At 41.3% G+C, this 20,421-nt stretch overlaps 1 protein-coding gene across 1 annotated transcript in view; it reads left to right on the forward strand.

Moving 5' to 3' along the window:
* The window catches only part of spsb4a (splA/ryanodine receptor domain and SOCS box containing 4a), a 52,635-nt gene that overhangs the window by 29,006 nt on the left and 3,208 nt on the right, over nucleotides 1–20,421 (forward strand). The window contains 1 exon segment of the mRNA XM_017042579.2: nucleotides 1–161. This exon segment is cut by the window's left edge and continues 2 nt beyond it. Coding sequence (XP_016898068.1) covers nucleotides 1–161 — 161 coding nt within the window.

Raw genomic sequence — 20,421 nt, forward strand, 5'->3', positions numbered from 1 at the left:
AGTCATTTTGGATATGGACGAAGGAACCCTGAGTTTCATGGTAGATGGACAGTACCTGGGAGTGGCGTTTAGGGGACTCAAGGGCAAGAAATTGTATCCCATTGTCAGCGCCGTGTGGGGACATTGTGAGATATCCATGAAGTACATCAACGGCTTAGATCGTGAGTATTTTACACCACACGCAGAACATAACAACATGGTTGAACACAGAGGTTGTTTCTCTTCCTGACATAAGTATGAACATATGTAACACATGGTATTAATCGAATTTCAAAGCAATTATGTTTTAGGTTGTTGACATAAATAGACAGTCGCTCTTTTCTTGCACTGACACAAAAACATTAAGAGTTTCTGACTGTTTAGCCTTGATGCCAACAGGTAACAATATATGAGCTTATGGTAAGGTGCCAAAGGACGGGGAGTCATCAAACAACACCCAAAGAGAACCGTAGGAAATTCCAGGTTTGGTGGAAGCCCGGCTTTCAAAACACGCTGGTTCAAGAAAAACACAAGTGGCACTGTCTTTTTTATTTAATTGACGAAAGTGGATCGAAGTCTGAAGAACTCAGTAATCCATCATCTCGGAGTCTTTGTATATTAACAACATCTTTACAGCAAAGTGAGTATGGATCTGATGTGATCGGAGCAGTGACAACTGTGGCTCCTAGGTTATCTTAAGCTCTCATCAGGAACATCAGGTGACTCTGGGTTAGTGCTGTCATGTCCCTGCACACCCTGTGTACATTCATAATTGGTGCTCGAAAGATTCAACTGATGCAGATTTATTTATTCATTCTGTGCTCTACAGTTAGTGAATGGCTGCTTGAGAAAAGCACAGTTAAAGCAAAAGTAGAAACCTTCACCTCCTGAAGAAGAAGAAGAGAAAAAAAACCCCTCTTTCAGCAGAAAGTCTGCTTACATGCACTGGTGTGTGCTGTTCTCAGGATGTTGAGGCTTATGTTTCAATGTATCACTTTTTGGCCTAAGTGAGTGATCATGTGAATTTTTTTCCTCTCTCATTTTTTTCTCTCTAGTGAGGCAAACAGCAAATCTTTGAAGAGCATGTTAGAAGTGATATAAGACACACATCACGGACACTCACCTGCCAGGAAGGGAAAGCGTGTTTTGAAAACAGGCCTTATGATCTGATGGTTGTCAACGCCTTCACATTCCTTTTGAAGAAGGCAATGGTGATATCTGATACCATCACACGGGGTGTTCCGTCGTGTTGTCGTTTAGCGCACATGTTTTTTGTCTTCTAGATAGACTGGTCCTGGGGCAGCATGAAGTCAAGCCATACATTTGAGGGATTCGTTGCACAATATTTTGATCTTGATGTAGAGGCTGTCTGTTTGGTAATCCAACCCATATCCAATTACTGCTACTGATACGTTTTTTAAAGAAGAGCTAGTCCCTGATGGCTAGCAATACATGTTTGGTTGAACAGTAGTTAATGCAAAGGTTCCCATCATGCAATGCCTTTTGCACCACAAGAAAATTCTCCCGGTGTGTGTTGGTGTTTCTCACCAATTGGTACGAATCAGGAACACAGGAAACTGGTCTCTCCCTGAAAGAAAAGCCCTGTGGTGTTAGCAAGATGGATAATGTAAAGACATCATGTCTGTTCCACAGCTGAGTACACCTATCCTGGACCATTGGTCTCTTCTATTAGATTTCATTGTGAGTGATGGGCAACCTTATAGAAGTATCGAGATCCAGTTTCTAACTCCATGTAGGCTCCATGCATTCAAATTAGATTTGTATGTTGAAAATGTGCAAAGATTAATGCAGGAGGGAAAGTAAAAATAGAGACGCTCCTCTCAGATGTGTATTTGAGGGAAATGTTGCTCTCCTTCATGTACTTCACTGACTAGCTTAATGTCTATAAATGTTAAAGCCCTGCTGTACATGGCTGTTTTAACTGCATGTTTGTACGTGCATGTACAAAGTAACTGATCACTTAGCTGTGCAAGTAGCACAAACAATAACGTATGTAAACGTGACAAAATATGTGCAGTATTTACATGAAATGGCTGCTGAAGTTATTGCCTTTTAAAATGTATTTCATCAAAATTCTAGTTTTTCAAATTACCTGTTGCCCACTTCTGCTCATCATACTTTGAGTTTGTTTTTCCTACACTCTACAACACTGTAGTTCTGGGAAGCTGGCCAATGGCAGTACCCCTGCTTCTGAAGAATTGATTGTGGAGCTAGCTTCTATTTCCTGCCAAGTTCAGAGTTATCTGGCTATAAATTAGTTTCCAGAACTATTTTCATGGTGTGCATAATGTTTTGCTCAAGTCGAACCAAACCTGTGTATGTTTCACACAGCAGTGTTGGTGTTACAAAAGCCTGTGTGTGAGCCAAGCACTAGCTTATTATAAACACCAACCACACAAGGCTGGCTTTATTAGGCAGCAGGCCTCAGGTGGGGTAAAATCCACTTGGACCCAGACTTTCTTATTACAGTCACACTTTCAATGCTGAGGGGTCATTTGGGGTTATTAGCTCTGCAGTTGCCGCTCTGAATGTAAAACTCCCACTGTGCGAAGATTAATATCTCAGGGCTTCATTCAGTAGTGAAGTAAATAACCTTGGGTCTGCTATTTTTTATCTATTTATTTTTGTGTGTGTGTGTGGTTGCAGTTTGTGTCGAGGCTCCACTCAATATCAGATTTGAATGGAGTTGCCCAGTTTGCCCTGCAGATGGCTGCGACAGTGAGGATGAAGTCATATCTGCTGGCTGTCTGTGAATATGCGAGCGGCTGTGAATGACGTCCAGCTGCACACCATACACTATAAGCAGTCCAGACGTTGGATCATAAACTCACCTGACGCTGTTTCCTTTCTTTATTATTGTTTTGTGTGTCACCTCAAAGGTATACGTGTCTTTGTGCGTATGTAGGGTTGTTGAATGTAGGCCGTGAACAGCCTTGTGGTTATTTCAGTGACGACTTTATCGCACGTAACTTCCTATGAACACCCACTGTTAGGTGCTGTGTGAGTTATCCTGGTGAGAGGGAGCGACGTGACAGTCAGGTATTAGAGAGAGATTCCTAGGTGTGGTGTCTCCTTCCTGCAAATTGTTTGTTTTTGTCATCTCTCCAGCTCAGGCTTTGTTGATCATCACTTTACACCAGCTTATATCATTGCTCCAATTCCTGTTTCCACAGTGCACACACTGACGAGGCTGTAAAAGCAGCAGCAGCAGCAGCAGGCGTGAGGTTTTTGGTTCCCACAAACAAAGTCATAAACATAAAGGTGGAGCAAGCTAACAGAATCACACTGTTTCTGCAGGATTTTCACTTCTCTTTTAGATTTTTCTCTTTAGTGTCACACTGAGAAAAATTCTCTCATTTGATCACATCAATCATACAACTCGTGTGTTCTGACCTTTCAGGGCGATGCTCCACCTTCATCTGACCTTATCCCTGGTCTCCTCTCTTTGTCTTTTCCTCCTGCCTTGCAACTTTATCTCCGTAACTTGGAGTTTCACTTTAGGCCAGAATTTACATAGAATTACATATAACAGAAATGTGAAGAAAAACTGCCATGATCACCACACAGAGAACAGAAAAGACAGAAAGGTGTCAAGTGACATGCCTTTGTCCATTTGTGTTCCTCAATATAGGTATAAATCAGGAACACAGGAATCTGATCTTTACCCTGAAATAAAAACCAAGGTGCTTGCTCGCTGCTCTTCCCTGAGCACATCCTTACCCTCCCTGTTTTTAAACATCTAAACTGTTTCATTTTAGCTATGCTTATTTCTAATAATCCTGTCAATCCTGATTTTTCCACTTCCAGCAGCTTTCACTCTGCTGTCTCCAGCTCACTTTCCGGCCTATTCAGATGGAGCCACTGTCTCCAAAGCATACATCACAGCAGGTCTCAGTGCCATCATTTAAACCTCCCCTTTCACTTCTGCTGCTATCAATCTCTTCTGAAGCTATTACCGCGCTGGCTCGTCTGTTCTCCGCACTTGCACCAATTAGCATCACTTTGATTTACTACAGCGGCGGCTGTCCGAGCGTCAGCATCGAAATGTGTCACTGTTTTCTCTTCATCTTTCTACTCAGGCACACCTCACATCAAGTCATCAATCTCCAGGGTTCTCCGGCAGAGTGGTTGTTCTCTAGCTGTTGGTCCGTTTGAAACCTTTTCTAAAAAAAGAACTTGCTGTTAGCCACGAGTCAGAGGGTTGTTTTCTTTGCTACTGTTAGTGGAAGAGATAAAGAGAGACTTTTTTTCTTGAAACATGGTGTTGAATCCAACATCACTGTTGTTTTTCCAAGTTGAAAGTATACACTGAAGGGGTCTTTTGTCCCATCAGCTGTCATGAAGTTGACGGACTGGAGGACAGGACCGATCATTACTTTCCCCAAAACACTTTTCTCCCTTTTGCTCCGTCGACAGTGTGAAGCGGTGGAGTGTAGTTGGAATGAAGAGTTCGTGAGAAAAAGGAAGATGAGAAGAGAGGAGGAAAAAAAAGGGATAAAAACGTCTCGGAGCAGAAAGAATGAGTGAAATCAAGGGGAGATGTAAATGAAATGGCAAACATATGGTGCTTAAATTTTATAAGGGTGACAATGGAGCATGAATACAAAGAGAGCAAGAGGACAGGGTTTGAAGGACGGGGAATAATGGAGTGAGACGGATTAGAGACTTTTTTTTAAGAAAACGCCCAGAGCACCCGCTACGCTGTGGAGCTGCACACCACCAACATACCGTATACACCAACATCATAACGTATCACAGATTTTAAACCTACATTTATCACATAATAATAATAATATATTATATTATTAACAATAATCAAGTAGCTTTAATGTTAGCTCTGCCACTTGCAATACTGCCATCTACTGGTTTTGCAGTTCAACCCAACTTTATCTGGAGTGGAAGAGATTATTAATACCTAACATTATTAAAATGTAATATTTATAGGTTTGAAATACTGTGTTAGTGTTGCTAGGAATTTGTTCATTCTTCTTAAGTAAAGTCACAAGTCCAGGGCTCATTCAGGCAGCCCAGACCAACATCAACAAGAAGTGACCCATTTATTCTCCTGCTGTAAGCCAGCCTGATACTCTGACCTCATTTCCTCGTGGCTACTGTTTATCCTGCATTACATGGACGTACATACTTCACATCTGACTGAGACCAGCTGCCAGCGCGGCTGCGTGCAGACACCCATTCAGCCCAAGCTTTAGAACACTGCTGTGTATTCATGAGTGACTTGTTTATTCAAAGGCACTGCACTCTGAGGTACTATTTTACTTTGGTTTAAACGGCCGGTCCAAATAGACACAGTTAGTCCTTTGTTTTATTGTATTTTTCTGACACAGTATATCAATTTACTAAGGCATTATAGTTTATAGAATTAGAACTCAAAAAGTAAATGATTGTTTGGTCTGGTTGTAAATTTACTGAAGGAACAAGAATGTTTGCTTTTGCAAGTGTTCTTCTGAACATTACTTTTTTGTTTGTTTTTGCTAAAAAGATAGTTCCAAAATAAAACAGTTTACCTAGACTTGGCTCAGTTGTAGGGTGTAAATAGCTGCTGGCTCAATGCAATAAACCAGAATTATCGGTCTGATATTGGTCAAAATTTCAGGTTTGAACATTGACGAAAACAACTACAACGCTATGTTGGGGGACCATGGCACACAGTGGAATAGTGGTTATAGTCCCTGCCTTACAGCAAGAACATCAGCAGTCCAGTCCTGGTGTTAACTAGTGTTGCGTTCATGGATTTTCCTCGATACTTTGTTTTGTTGCAACAGCCTAAAAACATGCCGCTACTCACACGCCCACACCCACTGGAGCTCCACACTGACTCCTGACTTGAACATAAAGGATTGTGGGTTAGTCCAGATTTAACTTGGTCAGCCCTCAGGCGTCGTGGCTTCCACTTTGTCTTTCATGCTTCCTGGACCTGTTTTGCTTCACTTTCAAGTGTCAAATGTGCATGCGAGTCTTTCCTTCCCTTTCTTCTTCCTTATGGTGTATAGTTAGCACCTTCACGCTGGAGGCCAGACACTGGGTAAACATTCAGCTAAAAAAAAGTTCTTTACTGTTTTACTACACGTCAAAAGACAGGTTTCAAAAGCCATCAACATCTTGAAGCTGATGAGTGATTATTTAAGATATTTTGTGTTTTGAAAACACTTAACTAATACTCTGTTTAAGTAGTACAACATTTCTGCACCTTCCTTATGCTCTGTTTACACTTCCTTGCAACATCTTTCTGGTGACAGAAAACGGTGAGAGATTCTATTTCAGCTTTGGCAACAACAGTGTAAACTGCTGCGCTGCCAAGTCCGATATCAGGAGATGAAAATATTGCCTTAAGTCATCTGGCTGCGATAAAACATATGTGTCTCTCCTCGCTTCTGTGATAGGAACGTTGGGGTTTTTGAGTGATCACATCCGACAGGACAGGACACAGGACGCAGGACGCTTTACTCTCACATCTGTTGGCCAATATCAAATCAAATATCAGGATGATTGACTGTACGTATGACTGTAGTGTCCTCATACAGGGCCATAGTTAGTGTTGTTACTGCACAGCAAGAAGGTCACTTCTTTAACCCACGTTTGCTGTGTTTGCCCTGTCTTCAACCCTGTCTTCAACCCTGTAGCCTCCTCCGCACTCGGAGAGAGACACAAAAAATTTCGACGTAAAGACAATGAATTGGCAGCCTAGGTGTGAATGTTGTGGCTGTTGATGCTCTGCTCCCACTGCAGCCATTTCAGGATAAGTGGTTGAAGATGAATTAGTGAATAAATGAATGAATAGAAGGATGGATAATTGCTGATTTAATTTACATCCTGTCCAGGAAACCAGAGGCACTGGAACAATAGTGATTCATAGATATAGCAGTCTCTATGGCAACCTTACTGCCAACTCCTTCACAGCCTTACAGATATTAAAAGCTGCTCACTGGAAGTTTCACTCAACAGAATCTACACTATATTAAGGACTGCCTTATCTGGTCATGTTTAGAATAATAATGTGTTGTATTAATGTTAAAGCTCATTATGAGAATTTGTGAGACACATTAGGGAAAAATGCACTAAAGCTGAGGGTCGGGGACCAGAGAAGAGTACCTTATAAATATACATAGATACCATTGACAGGCTACCCCATGTTTTTCCCTTTGTTTTCACGCAAATACAAATAAGTATTTGTTGTAAGAATATATTATATTTAATGAAATATTTGACAAAGCATCACTAACATGCAGTGTTTGTGTATTTTTGCACTTTCAACATTCATCAATCAGGCTGTATTGGATCCCAGAGTGGGCCGGTGTTGGCTTGACACCCCCTGCAGAGTTTTTGTCTCAGCTTCAGGATGTGTCCACGACTGACAGGCTGACTGACTCAATTGTGAAATTGACAGTCCTCGTTCTCATATTTTAGTGTAAATCAGTGCAGCCCTGTGCTCTGGGAAACACAGATATAACATTTGGGACGGAGCGATTTCACCCTCGATTTCTCCAATTAGCCTTCCTCAATGTCAGGAAGGATCCATTCCTTCTTATCTCCTCCACCACTGTCTGGATAAGTGTCTCCAACCCAGGAGAATTATTGAATGTATTGCACTGGAACCTATCTGTGTCATTTATAAGTGAAGGACAGACTGATTTGAATGGGATTATTTCCCCAAACTATATTTGATAGAGCCACAAAACCCACGTGGACAGATGTGTTTTGCTCTGCCGTCACCATGACACCAGCCAGTGGAGATTCTGAGAAAAAATATAGAAAACGAAGCAGAGAAAGGAAGTGAAACCAGTGTTGGCAACTCACTCTGAGCTATTGATTTGTACAAGCCAATAAATTCATTTAATGTTTTTTTTTTTTTAAACACATCATGCTAGAGTTAATAGTTGTCAGTAATCTTGTTAGAAAGACGTGTTATAAAATAGACTGCACAGCCAGCTGTGAACAGAGCAACATCTAAATCATCTGCTCCAGAGGGCATGTTAAACAGACAGGAGCAACGTCAGCTCAGGTCGAGAGAGAGGGAGGGAGGGTGAGAGAGAAACGACCTCACAAAGCCTTTAAATGAGAGCGTGGTAAAAAAAGCACATTTTAGATTTTCTTTTTCCCCCTCATGCCTATGCATTAAAGGCCATTAAAGTACGAACCCTCACATATTAGTTAACGAGATAAAAGGTTATTCCGACAACCATAAGTGTAGTACATAGTGAAAACTTCTCTACAGTCCAGATGTCTATAGTCTGTGTCGACACCAGCAGGGTCTACTTCTGGTTGCTTCACTACTGCATTCCGGAGAGCTCTGTCCGTCTGCTCTGTATGGTCTGAGGTTCGTCTAGTCCTCAAGAAAAACATGCATTTAAAACCAGAAAGTCCAGTAGTGGTAGAAGACGGCTGATTTAGACCGCCATTGTTCAGCATTGATTAAATCCACAACCCACAGGTGCAGCCTAAAGATCCAATCACTCTGTCATGTAATTGAGGGCAGTAATGAATGAAGGCCAGATTAGGCTTCCCAAACCTCATCTCCTCTTCTGTTTGTTCAGGAGACTAACACTGGCCTCTAATCAACACGTCAACACAGTTTCCTGTTCTGCAGATTTGCGTCCTTTCATCACACGTGAATCATTTCTTAGCCTTCAAAGTCTGCCTTTCTACTTGTTGCTCTTGCTTTGGTCATTTCCGTGGCTCTGGGCTGCACATAAAAAAAAAACCAACCCGTTTCTTTTATTGTTGCTGCTGGGCCCGGTTCTGGATAACATCAGGCTTTAGTCAGACAAAGGAATTTTGAACACACCGTCAGGAATTCTGTCTGGTGCAACACAGGGAGGAGACATGATGTCATGAGAGTCTGTGCCACAAAAGATATTTCCTTCATGAAATGACTGATGATTGAAAGTTGACAGATCTTTATCAGGGTTTCCTGACCGCACGCCTTCGTACATGTGTAATGTCCAGCATGTGCCATTAATCAACCTGGCCTCGGCTTTAAGAGGGCGGAGCACACAGTCACATCTCCACCCTCACTGTTCTCCATATTTCTCTTTTGATTTTAGTGATTTTATGAAGTTCCACGTCAGCTTTGTTTCCACAAATGCACTTTTTATATTTTATTTTATATTAAGACAGCGTGCTTTTTCTGATGTGTTGATCAGTATTTTGGAAAGATAATTTAAGAAACAACAATTAGAAAAGCATCTGGGGCTGGTTGCACACCTCTGCCTGTGTTCTGTTTGTGAACCGGAGGATTGCACACATTTCTCCTGGTGTCAAGGGTGTGGGGTTAGAATCCAGGTGTAAATTAACAGCAAACTTGGAGACCTGAAGTTGACAATTTTGTTATTTCTCAACAACAATTTGGGCATGGCTGCTATCTTTCAGGGGTAAAATATAACCTCCAGTTGTTTTTTCAAATGTATTTCACAATATAAGAGTGTGTGTAGCAACGGAAGTGAAAACTTTCAGAAGTTGTGACACACTGTATTGCCTCAACACACACATAAAAAAACAAGGTCAAAAGGTGATGAAGTTACACATATATTCATGTTTATGACACTACCAACAGTGTTGTTGTTGTTCCCGTTGGTATCTAAGTCTGTACAGAGCTGAAACACTTGTGTGGCCAGGCAGTGCTTGAAACAAAGACTTAACCTTTATCGTCATCTCTCTGAGTCTAATCGCCGACTTGTTTTCCCTTCTCTCACTGGACTCAGTGCCCACACAGCCGCTGATGTGGCCCAGTCGGGTCGCTGCTGCTGCAGAGGCTGTCACACACTCGGACTTTAAACGTGGCCTAAGATAGAATCAGTGTGGCTTTAAGACTTCTGTTACTTCTTTTACTACTAAATGTGTTTTTAATCATATGCTTTAGCACATTTAAATCAGATTAAATTAGATACTTTATTTATTCCAGACTGCTAACATTTAAAAAAAATACATACAGTAAATACTATATTCCTCAGTATAATAAAACATTTGTTTTATCATTTCAACTCTAGAGAAAAAGAAAAAGAAAATTGATCTGAATTGGTCTTTTATCCACTGATTGGACTGACGTCTATTCTAACACATTACTTTGACTACAAACTAATATCCCTCAGGGTGAATCCACATATTTTAATCAACTTCCTAATGTGTCCAACTAATTCAAATCAACCTCCAAAAAGCAGTCAAGTAAGTGAAAAAAACCCAAAGCTATTTGCCTTTATGTTTTGGCAACAGTAAGTGAAGTAAACCCAAGGAGCTAAAAGACACAGGTCTGTGTGGAACCTCATTATTGGTGAGAGGAAACTGAAAGGAATCAACTGTGTTCCCTCTACTTTACTGTCGCTGTGAAGAGGGGAGTTTTAATTATGATTTGTTTTCCTAAAGTTCTAGTTTGAGATCTAATCTTGTGCCGTGGCGTAGTCAAAGGATTTGATGTAAACCAAATTGACATGCAAATCAACTCAGGGAGAGTTTTCTCTGCCCTAACAATGGAGACAGTTAGCGCCAAAGCATCTTGTGTGTCATGGTCGGTTGCAGTCAAGCTGATGTGATTAAGCTGACGCTCCAAAAAGCTTTTGTACAGTGATGCACAAACAGCTACTTGGACTAAATGATTGTTGCTGTCCCTGCTAATGGCTAATGGAAAGAAAGTGTGGAGAAGAAATATACGCTTGTCTTCTGTGTATTTACAGTCATGGAGTATCACAGACGGTCCTTGGTTTACCACGTCCTCCTACAGCGCTTTGTGGTGACGTCGCCATCTCCCCTAAGTTTATTAAGGAAATCTTGTTCCATCATCCTGATGTACGACGTTAAAACAAATGTCGCACGGGAAATACGTTTGCTTTGTTGTTTTTGTTGTTTTGTTAGAGAACTTTTTTGCACTTCATTATGGCTCCCAGGCAGAAGTCCGCGTCTTCCGTTGTTTTTTTGTACGCATTATGTCCGACATTATGATGTTAGCACTGTGTTAGCGTAGCTGAATGACGTAGGTACAACATGTGAGTTCCGACTTGTGGTGAAAATCGGGTTACGTAGCGGAAATACGACGTGTTAATTACTGCGCAGTTTGAAGTAAATAATTGAATTCCGGTGTCATGGATTTAAGAGTCAATTAAAAAAAGGGCCTTTTCAAGGTAAATCCAATGTCATGGGCTGAAATTAACCTCGTTGGTTACAACATGATCAACCTTGCTCAGGATCCTGACTGTGTGCCAGGAATGAGGATTAACTGTCTGTCGCAGGTGAGGAGACACAGCAATTCCCCGAAGCAAATTGACAATTTGGCTTCAATGTAATAAAATGGTCTTTGGATCAGACATGCTGCTGCAGGTGATTGTCTGCTCTTCCAAAAAACACAACACAAGAGAGAATATAATTCATGTTGAGCCCTTATTTAGTTTAAAAAAAACCCAATATGCCTTGAGAAGGAAAATGAGATGTAATGATGTGAGTATGAGACGATCTCGCAACCTCTCACGTTCCACTGACATCTCTGTCGTTGACATACTCCTTGTTCCTAATTAGGAAAAAGCCTGTGGTCTATAATTACACTCCGTTTTACGTCAGTGATGGGTTTTATTTTTTAAAAGACGTTGATGTCACTACAGGCCAGTCACTTTTCACTCCGACAAAATATTGAAGTTGACAATACTTATATTGTATTTTCCTAAATTAAAGAGTAAGACTTCGTAAGTCATAGTAATTTTACTTTGACACACATTAGCTTGTGATAGTATTGTAGCACTGTTAGCGTTGTCTTTTGTACATTTACTACTATTATTATAAATTATATTATATATATTTTGGGTTTTTTTTTGTACAGATCAGGTTCCTGTTTGCAGAGCTGATGGACAGGTTGATGCTGTGAAGTGTTCAGTAGAGATAAAAAGTAGAGAGACATTTCTACTATCTACATTTCTGGAATACTTCTATGTCCATGCAAATGTTTAAATTCCTAAGATTAAAAGGCTTGTCTTTTAAAGAACTAAAACCACCAAGAACAACAACGTGTGCATCAGAATCATGTGTTTTGTCTTCAGACTGGACTAAAGTTGAACTTCCAGGTCATTCTTGGTTCCACCTCCTTTTCTACTCTACTGTTTCCATTCTCCACTGTTTCCATTTCCATCCTCCTTATCCTCTTCATCACTCTCACTCCACCTTCCCTCTTCCCTCTTATCTCCATCTTGCGTTCTCCACAGACTTTCATCCCTGATCTCTTGCCTTTTCCTCGGGCTGCCTCCCCCTCTCCCTCACTTCCCCTTTTTCTTTTCTTTCTCACATCTCTTCCGCCTCTTGTTCCATGTTTATCCTCGCCTCCGCTGTCTTTTGTTTTCTTCTCACACCTCCCACATTAGTCTCTGCCCCCGGTGGAGCTCTCAGCTGCTGCTGTCTGCGGCTCCGTTCTTCTTCTAGCCTCCGGTACACGCTAAATGACCTCCACTTTAATAACCAGGTCTCTAACCTGCCCCTGCTCTCCTCCCTCTGCCTCACCTCCACTGTTATTACCTCTCCCCCACCTTGTCATATACCATCCACCTACTTCTGTCTACACCTGTTTAAGTCTCTTGTTTTGAGCGGAGGCAACTGTCTTGTTATCCAAGACGTGGCATCGATAGTGACACTTGTCCGTTAGCCAGAGCAGAGGAGGACCTCCTGCACACCACCTCTACGTCTCCCAAAGTGAACATCACCACTGTGTGTCTCCAGACAGCAGAGGTCAACATTTCCATTTTCCTTTCCGCTGCTTTCTTTTCAGATTTACAAACGTCCAGTAGAGGGAGTACTGTCAGAACCCAGCAGAGTGTCTTCAGTTGACCTCTTCCCTCTGTCTCTCGGACCAATCCACAAGATTGTTAAATTCTTTACAGGCTACAGGAAGATAAAAAGTAGCAATGAATCCGTTTTTAATGCGTCACTCAGTTGTTTGCCTATTAGTGTCGGTTATAGAAAAATCACAATTCAACAATCATCTGAAAAAAATGTTTTAATCCGTCCGACACAGTGATACGCTGTCAGAGTAAAAAAAAGTGCAAATTATCATAAAGCCATACTATAGAAACACCAGACGGTTCCTGTTTACACACTCAGAATGATGTTGTAGCAGATTTTCATCTTCTTTGGATCAGCTGTTGTTGATGTTACTCTTTAATTCAACAATATCAGAATTCCCTTTTAAAAACCAAGCTAATTACATTTTTAAGAACATTAAATTAAAGCAACAAAAGCACAATAATTGCAACAGTTGACACAGTTTATGTAACTAATACTTTAAAAACAAGAGAAGTTCAGCTCAAGTCCTTTTTTTTTTACCCAGATGTTACAGTGTCCTCCAGGTTCCTGTTGTTCTGCAGACGTCCTCCTGTGGGTTACTCCTCCTGAATCCATGAACCTCTGCCCACACTTTCTACTTCATTGATCGATTGTCTGGTGGATTCGCTGATAAACTCTCCTTCTTATCACCACTTTACCTCAAACACCTCCTTCCTATTTCTGTACTGCTGACTCCCGCTTCCCAAAGAACACAAACTCATCAAACTTTCATAATTTCTTATGCAGGTTTGTTTTCACTCCTTGAGGAAGCCAGTGATTGAATCATGGTTTGTTTGTAGTGACTTTACTCTCTTTTTTTTTCATTGTTTAATTTGGAAGCTAAATGGCTTTTGATAATTAACATGGACTGATGACTCCAGGCAGACTAATCCCTCGATGCAGGTTAGCTAAATAGACCGGCGCTGCTACCCTACATGCTACGTTACACTCCAGTGTCAGCGGAGTGCAGAGGGATGTGCAATAGTTTTTAATAGTCGCCGAAAAATGACTGGCCGACAATTTGTTCCATTTTATCTGTAATTTGAAAGTTCACATAAGGTTTGATGTCTTTAAATAATAATGAGCCGCCCGTGCACTGAGCAGACTTTTATTATAACACACCCTCCGTGCTGATGCAACTCCTGCATCTTTTGTTGTGGCTCCTGCGGCAGCCCCCGTGCTGCTAGTTTAATTCCATCAACGTGGTTTTACAGCCTTCATTACAGCAGAACAGTTAAACTCTTCTCAAGCTTTTTACACACGTCAGACTCCTGCTCCTGATTTGCAGTTTAACTCTTCCTGGACCCTTCCACCAACAGGGCTAACGTGTTCGATTTCCTCTTCACAAGAACGACCGTTACTTGCATGTGTTGAACGGCGCACTCTGGCGTTGGCGATGGACCGCAGCCAAGAATTGTTGTTGCTACACAACATGCTAATTAACGTTGCCTATGTGGGAGTAGCATTTTTTTTGTCTTGGGATTTCTTTGATGTGCGTGTCTCCAGACTGAAGAGTTGGAACTGAAGTTCATGTAACAATAGCTTCAAATCGTGATTGTTATAAATATTCAGATGTTTTTTGTTTTTTTATCTGTAGTCTCAGTCATCTGTGGAGTTCAGATACAGCCAGATAATAAGGATCACCTGCCGCCTCTCTGCAGGTTACACACACACACACACACACACACACAGGATGATTTATAGTCATTGCAGAAAAATTAATTACTGCCTGGGATTAGAGAAAATAAAGCAGTGTGTTTCCTCCAATATTGATATTTTTATGAGCAGAGTCTGCCTGCCTGCAGTTCATAACAGTCAAGGATATGTGAGGGTCAGACGGGGAGACCAGGCTCTCTCTCCACTTTTCTCTCTAATCACACCCTCTGTCCTCTTTGTGTCCTTCCCTTCTTTCCTTCCCTCTCATCTCATGTCCTCTGCCCAGCCCTCTCCGTTCTGTTTCCTGTCTTCTTTTCGCTCCTCTTTTCATTTCACCCTCCACTTGTTATTCTTCGGCGTCTGCTTCTCATCTTTCCACGGGCCTGTTTTTCCTATCATTATCTCTGCCTCATCCCAGAGGAGACGGAGAACACTGGATTTACAGTAATGCAGGATGAAAAAGAGACAGCGGGGCTTTAAAAAGAAACACTGTTGTGTCTTGTGTTACCACCAACTCCTCTCCACCAGAAGCCGTCATTCTGAGTGACACAGGGTCTAGACAGAGACGGAGACGACTTAAATATATCTTCAATTAATCATCAATTTACGTTAGTCTAGATGGACTATTTAAAAACAGATAGGCCTACACATCCTTGTCATTCCAGTGGGTGGAACTTAGTCAAACTTTGCTCATGTCCTCAGTCCTCCCACTCGGCGAGCGGCTGCAGTCTTTACCAGGGGTTTTCTAGCAACACTGCGTTACTTCACAATAGAGCTGATTTCACGCTCCTCTGGTCTGATTATTCTAAAAATTGGCAACGTTGCAGAGTCAGCTGCAAGATACCGGACACCAGCGGAAGCACATTAGTCATGGATAGCAGCGAATTTCCTTCCCTGTGAAGGACATCGATGTTGGCACAGTTCAACATATTGTGTGTCTGAAAAAGGAGGAAAAAAAAAAAAAGAGAAAATGTGTTTTATGTTTGAACACCTGCACAAGTTGGTTTAAATGATTCTTATTGTTTCTTATTGTCAGCAGCAAGGGCTTGATATTCGGAGTATCTCTATTATAATAGAGTATTTTGAGTACTTGAGTATGTGAAACATCAGTGTATTTGCTTGAAGTTATTGTAAATATGAGAACAAGTCGACAAGGAAACACATTCTAAGTGTTTACCTAATACATACGTTCAAAGTTTCTCCATAGTACTCCATAGTGTTACACCCTTAGTACTGCCCTAGTACTATTCTACTAGAGCCCAGGTATACCCCTGGTGTACTTCAGTACAGTTGTGTCTGGTCTTGGTGTGACTGTTTTAGCTAATCAGGCCTTGACTGAACACTCGGTGTCATTGTTTAAATGTTAGCTTAACACTCTTTTTTTAAAAATTTTCCCCCTGGGTAGACGTGTTCTGTTCGCTGGTTTGATTTCCTGTTTTTCCTGACTTTTTATGCGCCCGTCCTCGGTGCGTCTGTTTTTCTTCCTGTCAATTTAAAGGATGCGTTTGAGGATTTCCTCTCTGTAAACGTTTCTTGTCCTTTACAGGACAGCAGTCACAGGTCAGATGAGGAGAGTAAAGTCTCACTTTATTGAGCGTCGGGGAGTGTAAAACACCTGCACACGCACACACACGTCTGGGTTATTCATCGCATTCAATTTTCCCACTGTTTCGGCGCGAAGCCTTGTAATTACACTTTGATTCTTTTTCCTATTACATTGGCTCTAATTAAGGGCTTAAAGGATTACATGCTCCTCTGACTTTGTCAACCCCTGGAGATCTGAACCCACTCGGAATTAAAAAAGTCGTTCACATAATTTTATTAACCAGGACAAAGAAGAAGTATTTTCCCTGTTAAGTGTCAACATTTGGAGATTAGGCAATGTTTGCACTCTCAAGATCAACATAATGAGACTGTAAAGGAGAGTTTAAAAAAAAGAGGAAAGAAGAGAAGATATTTCATCATGAGATGAAGTAAAAAGAAGTTGGAAAGATGAGAAACGTATGGGGTTTTTTTCTGTATGTTCAGGTGCATGTGCATCTTTTTTTTTCTTCTGTATGTTCAGGTGCATGTGCATCTCCACTCTTATTTCAGACTTTCGTAGCTTTGTAATGTTAATGTCTTTTGTCCTTCTGTTATTTCATCGTTGCCTATGGAGATGTTCCAGCGCTATCACTTTTCATGGTATTTTTGGAACAGTACAGGGAAACTACTCAAATGCAGAATGTAAGAAGTCCGTTCAAGTTCATTCAACGGACCAATCAGAAATGGGCGGGTATCATAAATGTAGCATTGCTCAAAAATCCCAACTATAGTGGTAGTACTCACCCGGGGCTGGTACTGTATGTTGATACACAGATATGTTTGTATCAGGGTGCAGTGTGTGTCTGAGGCTGAACAGTTTAAAAGCTTTATCAGCAGTTTTCTCTTTAATGGGACTATAATTTTAGAAAAATGAGCAGCAGTTTATATTGAAGACAGTAAAACCACAATTAAGACCATAAAATCCTCCACAAAGAAAAAAACGAGCGAAGCTGTAAATCAGACCTGAATCGACAGCAGAGGAGTATTTATTTAGACTCTTAATAACAGATTACAGATTTCATATTCATGTGCGTTGGTTTCTCGGCGGAATATTTATATTTAATGGTATTTTTTCTACTTCCTCTGACTCTTTGTAAGGTCTTTCTCTCAGGACTCACAGACTTTTTTTTATGTCGTTCTTGGCCTTCCTTCAGGTCACTTCTTCCATCCATCTTTTTTGGGGTGAAGCTGCTGTTGCCATTTTCACGTTCCTCTCCGATTATCACTGTCTGCAGACCATAAATCCAGCTCTGAGCCGCTGCCTGCTGCATTTCATTACGAGGCGCGGTGTCACTCTTGGTGACCCTATTACTTCTTGTTGCTATCAGAGTAGACCCGGGGTCATTCTTCATATCCATATAAAGTGACTCTTCAGAGAAGCAGTCCTTCCGCTGGCTGCGATTATTCCACACTGTGTCAATCTCATATTGTTGAGTACTCTTCTTCAGGAAAAAACACTTTATACAGTATACAGCTGACACCGTCAGGGAAAGTAGGAATCAATTTCTTCAGGCATGTCAATGGGCCACTACAAATGTTTGATATTTATATATTCCTTTATTTATCCTGAATTTCCTTTTAACAACACGCATTATGTCTACCGTGTGTTGTGTCTTAATAAGTCTTTTTAATGCACTGGATGTGTAATGACGCAGAGGTTAAATGACCCACTGCTGATCATCCACAGTGTGTCTCATCGTTAGCTTGACGGAATGGTGACGTGATGGAAATGTGTCATTAGGAAACAGCTCATGTTGTTAATGCAGCGGGAACATCGGAGTCAGTCATTGGCCAGCACAGATACTGTTTATGTGTAATGGATCAGATGCCGGTCCATGACAGAGGTTTTCACTTTAGGGGCCCACTCCACCCTGACTATGACCCATGTGAGGAGGATGGAGAACCTGCAGCATCAGATTCACTTAGTGATAATACTTCCTGTTGAAGCCTCAGCTGCTGATGCATTATACAGTCAATCAGTACATGATCACTGGGCTACATTTGTGTAATGCATCAAAACAACTGTGTAGTCTCTCAAATGATCTACCAGGTCCAGGCCTCACCTCACTTTATATCCTAATGCTTTTATTTTATTTTTTTTAATGCATTTAACTGTTGGTGTAAAACAAGTTGGTGATGCTAAAATCATTCATTTTTATAATCTTTGTTAGTTTTCATTGTTCTTTATGGTGAATGCTCAGTGTCTTCTCACTGCTGTTGCATCCATAAGAGCTAATGCATAATGATAAAGAGACACAATTACATTACATTAGGCACTGTCTAAAATCCTAAGAAAGATTATTAATAATTCATATGAGCATTATAGAAGGCATTCCTTATATGAATGTCAGGCAGACCAACCTCTGTAGATCCATTAACTCTGAACATGTTGACACTGGGTTGGGTTTTGATCTATTACCTGTGTTTCACTTACTTTAGGACTGGTGTGTCCAAACTTTTTGGGGCCTGATTTTGTAGTAGTAAATGGATGGCATTCATTATTTTATCCAGATCTGACCTATGACTTTTTACAAAAATAAAATGTTCAAGGCATTTGTCACAGAAATGACAAAACAACTGGACTATTAATAATAGTAAAACAAATGCAAAAACCCTCTCTTACTTTCTTCAGTGTTTCTGTGTATCATCGGTTGTGGTAGTTGGACAACCAGCCCGTCTCTCCGGTGTTCTAGGATAAATCTCCCCAACGCAGCCGGGGCAATCTTATTTAATAGCCCATTAAGGAATTATTGCGTAATAACAACAAAGATATTTCTGCCCACAAAAAACTTTAATTGGATGTGGTACAAAAATGCTCCCATTGAAAGGCACACACACACACACACACACACACACTGATCTGCAAGAACAGCACCGCTCATTCATCAGCATCTGTCTCATGTTCAGTGGTTCTGTGACCTAATGCATTCTTTATCTCCTGACCTGTAGTAACCATGCTGCACTGCTCTTCAACTCTTACATTTACTTTGAAACAAACAAATACAGTGGGTCTGAAATGAATCTCTGTAGAGGTCAATTTAAAAAAACACCCTGAATGTCTGAAGGAAGTCGGTCGTCCTGGACACTGTCAGACTGTATCAACGCTGGTGTCAAAGCTGATATTTCTATCTATTTACTATAGTATTATGTGATACTTGGATTTATACTATTCTGTGAATATTCCCCAACAAAGCTCCTCTTCTATCACCTTATCTAAACGTCTGTTGCTACAGGGCTCTGGTGATAAACACCGGAGGTGAACTATAATGAAAACACTACCACGTGGTGGTCCAGGCCCAGCTGAAAGACTCACTCTGAGATTCCCTGGGTTAATATTGTCTGCTGACACAGACCTGACACTGCACTTTGTACAGCACTCTGCAGACTGATCACCATAACAAAGCACCACTAACCCACTTCAGGTCGGGTGCAATAAATATGTCCAACAGTGTGTGGAGCGTTCACACATAGGTGGCGCTGTATGCACTTTATTTCATGCACATGAGATAAATTATTATTTATGCTTCTCAGTGTAAGTTCCCCTCAGGCACGGACGCATCGTGCTTTATTCACAGCGCATCCTAATAAGTGTGAATAGGAGAGGTCAAAGCTGCTGCCGTGTCTTTGTGACAAACATCGATGTGACAAGTCACACTCCAAGGGCTCCCCTACAGAGTGAAGGTGTGTGTGTGTGTGTTTAACCTTGAACAGAGGTTGGTAGGAGAGAGGCACCAGAATCACAACAGGTGATGACAGCCGACTTCATTGACCTGCAGGGAGCAGGAAGGTCCCGACAGGGACGAGGTTCAACCTTGATCATGATTCCAACAGCTCTTCCTTTGAGACACTTTTAACATCTTAAAATACCAATCTGCTTCACCAGTTAATTAATAATCAAACCGACCAAGACTTTTGGGGAAGATAACCACCTTTTAAAGTCAACAGTTCTCCTTTCCCGTCTGTAACCTGCCTTTTCGTTCATCGTCTTTTCACACCACGTCCGTCACTACCTCTTTCAGATGAGTGACTTCCGTTGTTGCCGTTCTGCTCCATTTCTCCGTTTCTCCCTGCGTGACCCTCCGCTGACGCTCTGCTGTTGTTGTGCAGCTGTGTGGGTTCAGATATTGTACATTGGCAGTACGTTTTAGCTGAGCGTTGGATGTGTTTATTTAAAAAGTCAAAAGTTGTAAAGTCATATTAACTGACATTCAGTTGCTGTAAAACTCAAGCAGCTGATCCCCAAACGTCCATGAGATGTATGCTGTAAAGACGATCAGTGCAGTCATCAACCGTGGCATTAATATGTGGACCAGCCTGAGGCTAATCACATCAGAGTCCTGTCAGGAGTTTCACATCACTGGGTGTTACGTAGAG

The sequence above is a fragment of the Cynoglossus semilaevis genome, chromosome 20, assembly GCF_000523025.1.
Source record: "Cynoglossus semilaevis isolate Cse_v1.0 chromosome 20, Cse_v1.0, whole genome shotgun sequence".
Lineage (NCBI taxonomy): Eukaryota > Metazoa > Chordata > Actinopteri > Pleuronectiformes > Cynoglossidae > Cynoglossus > Cynoglossus semilaevis.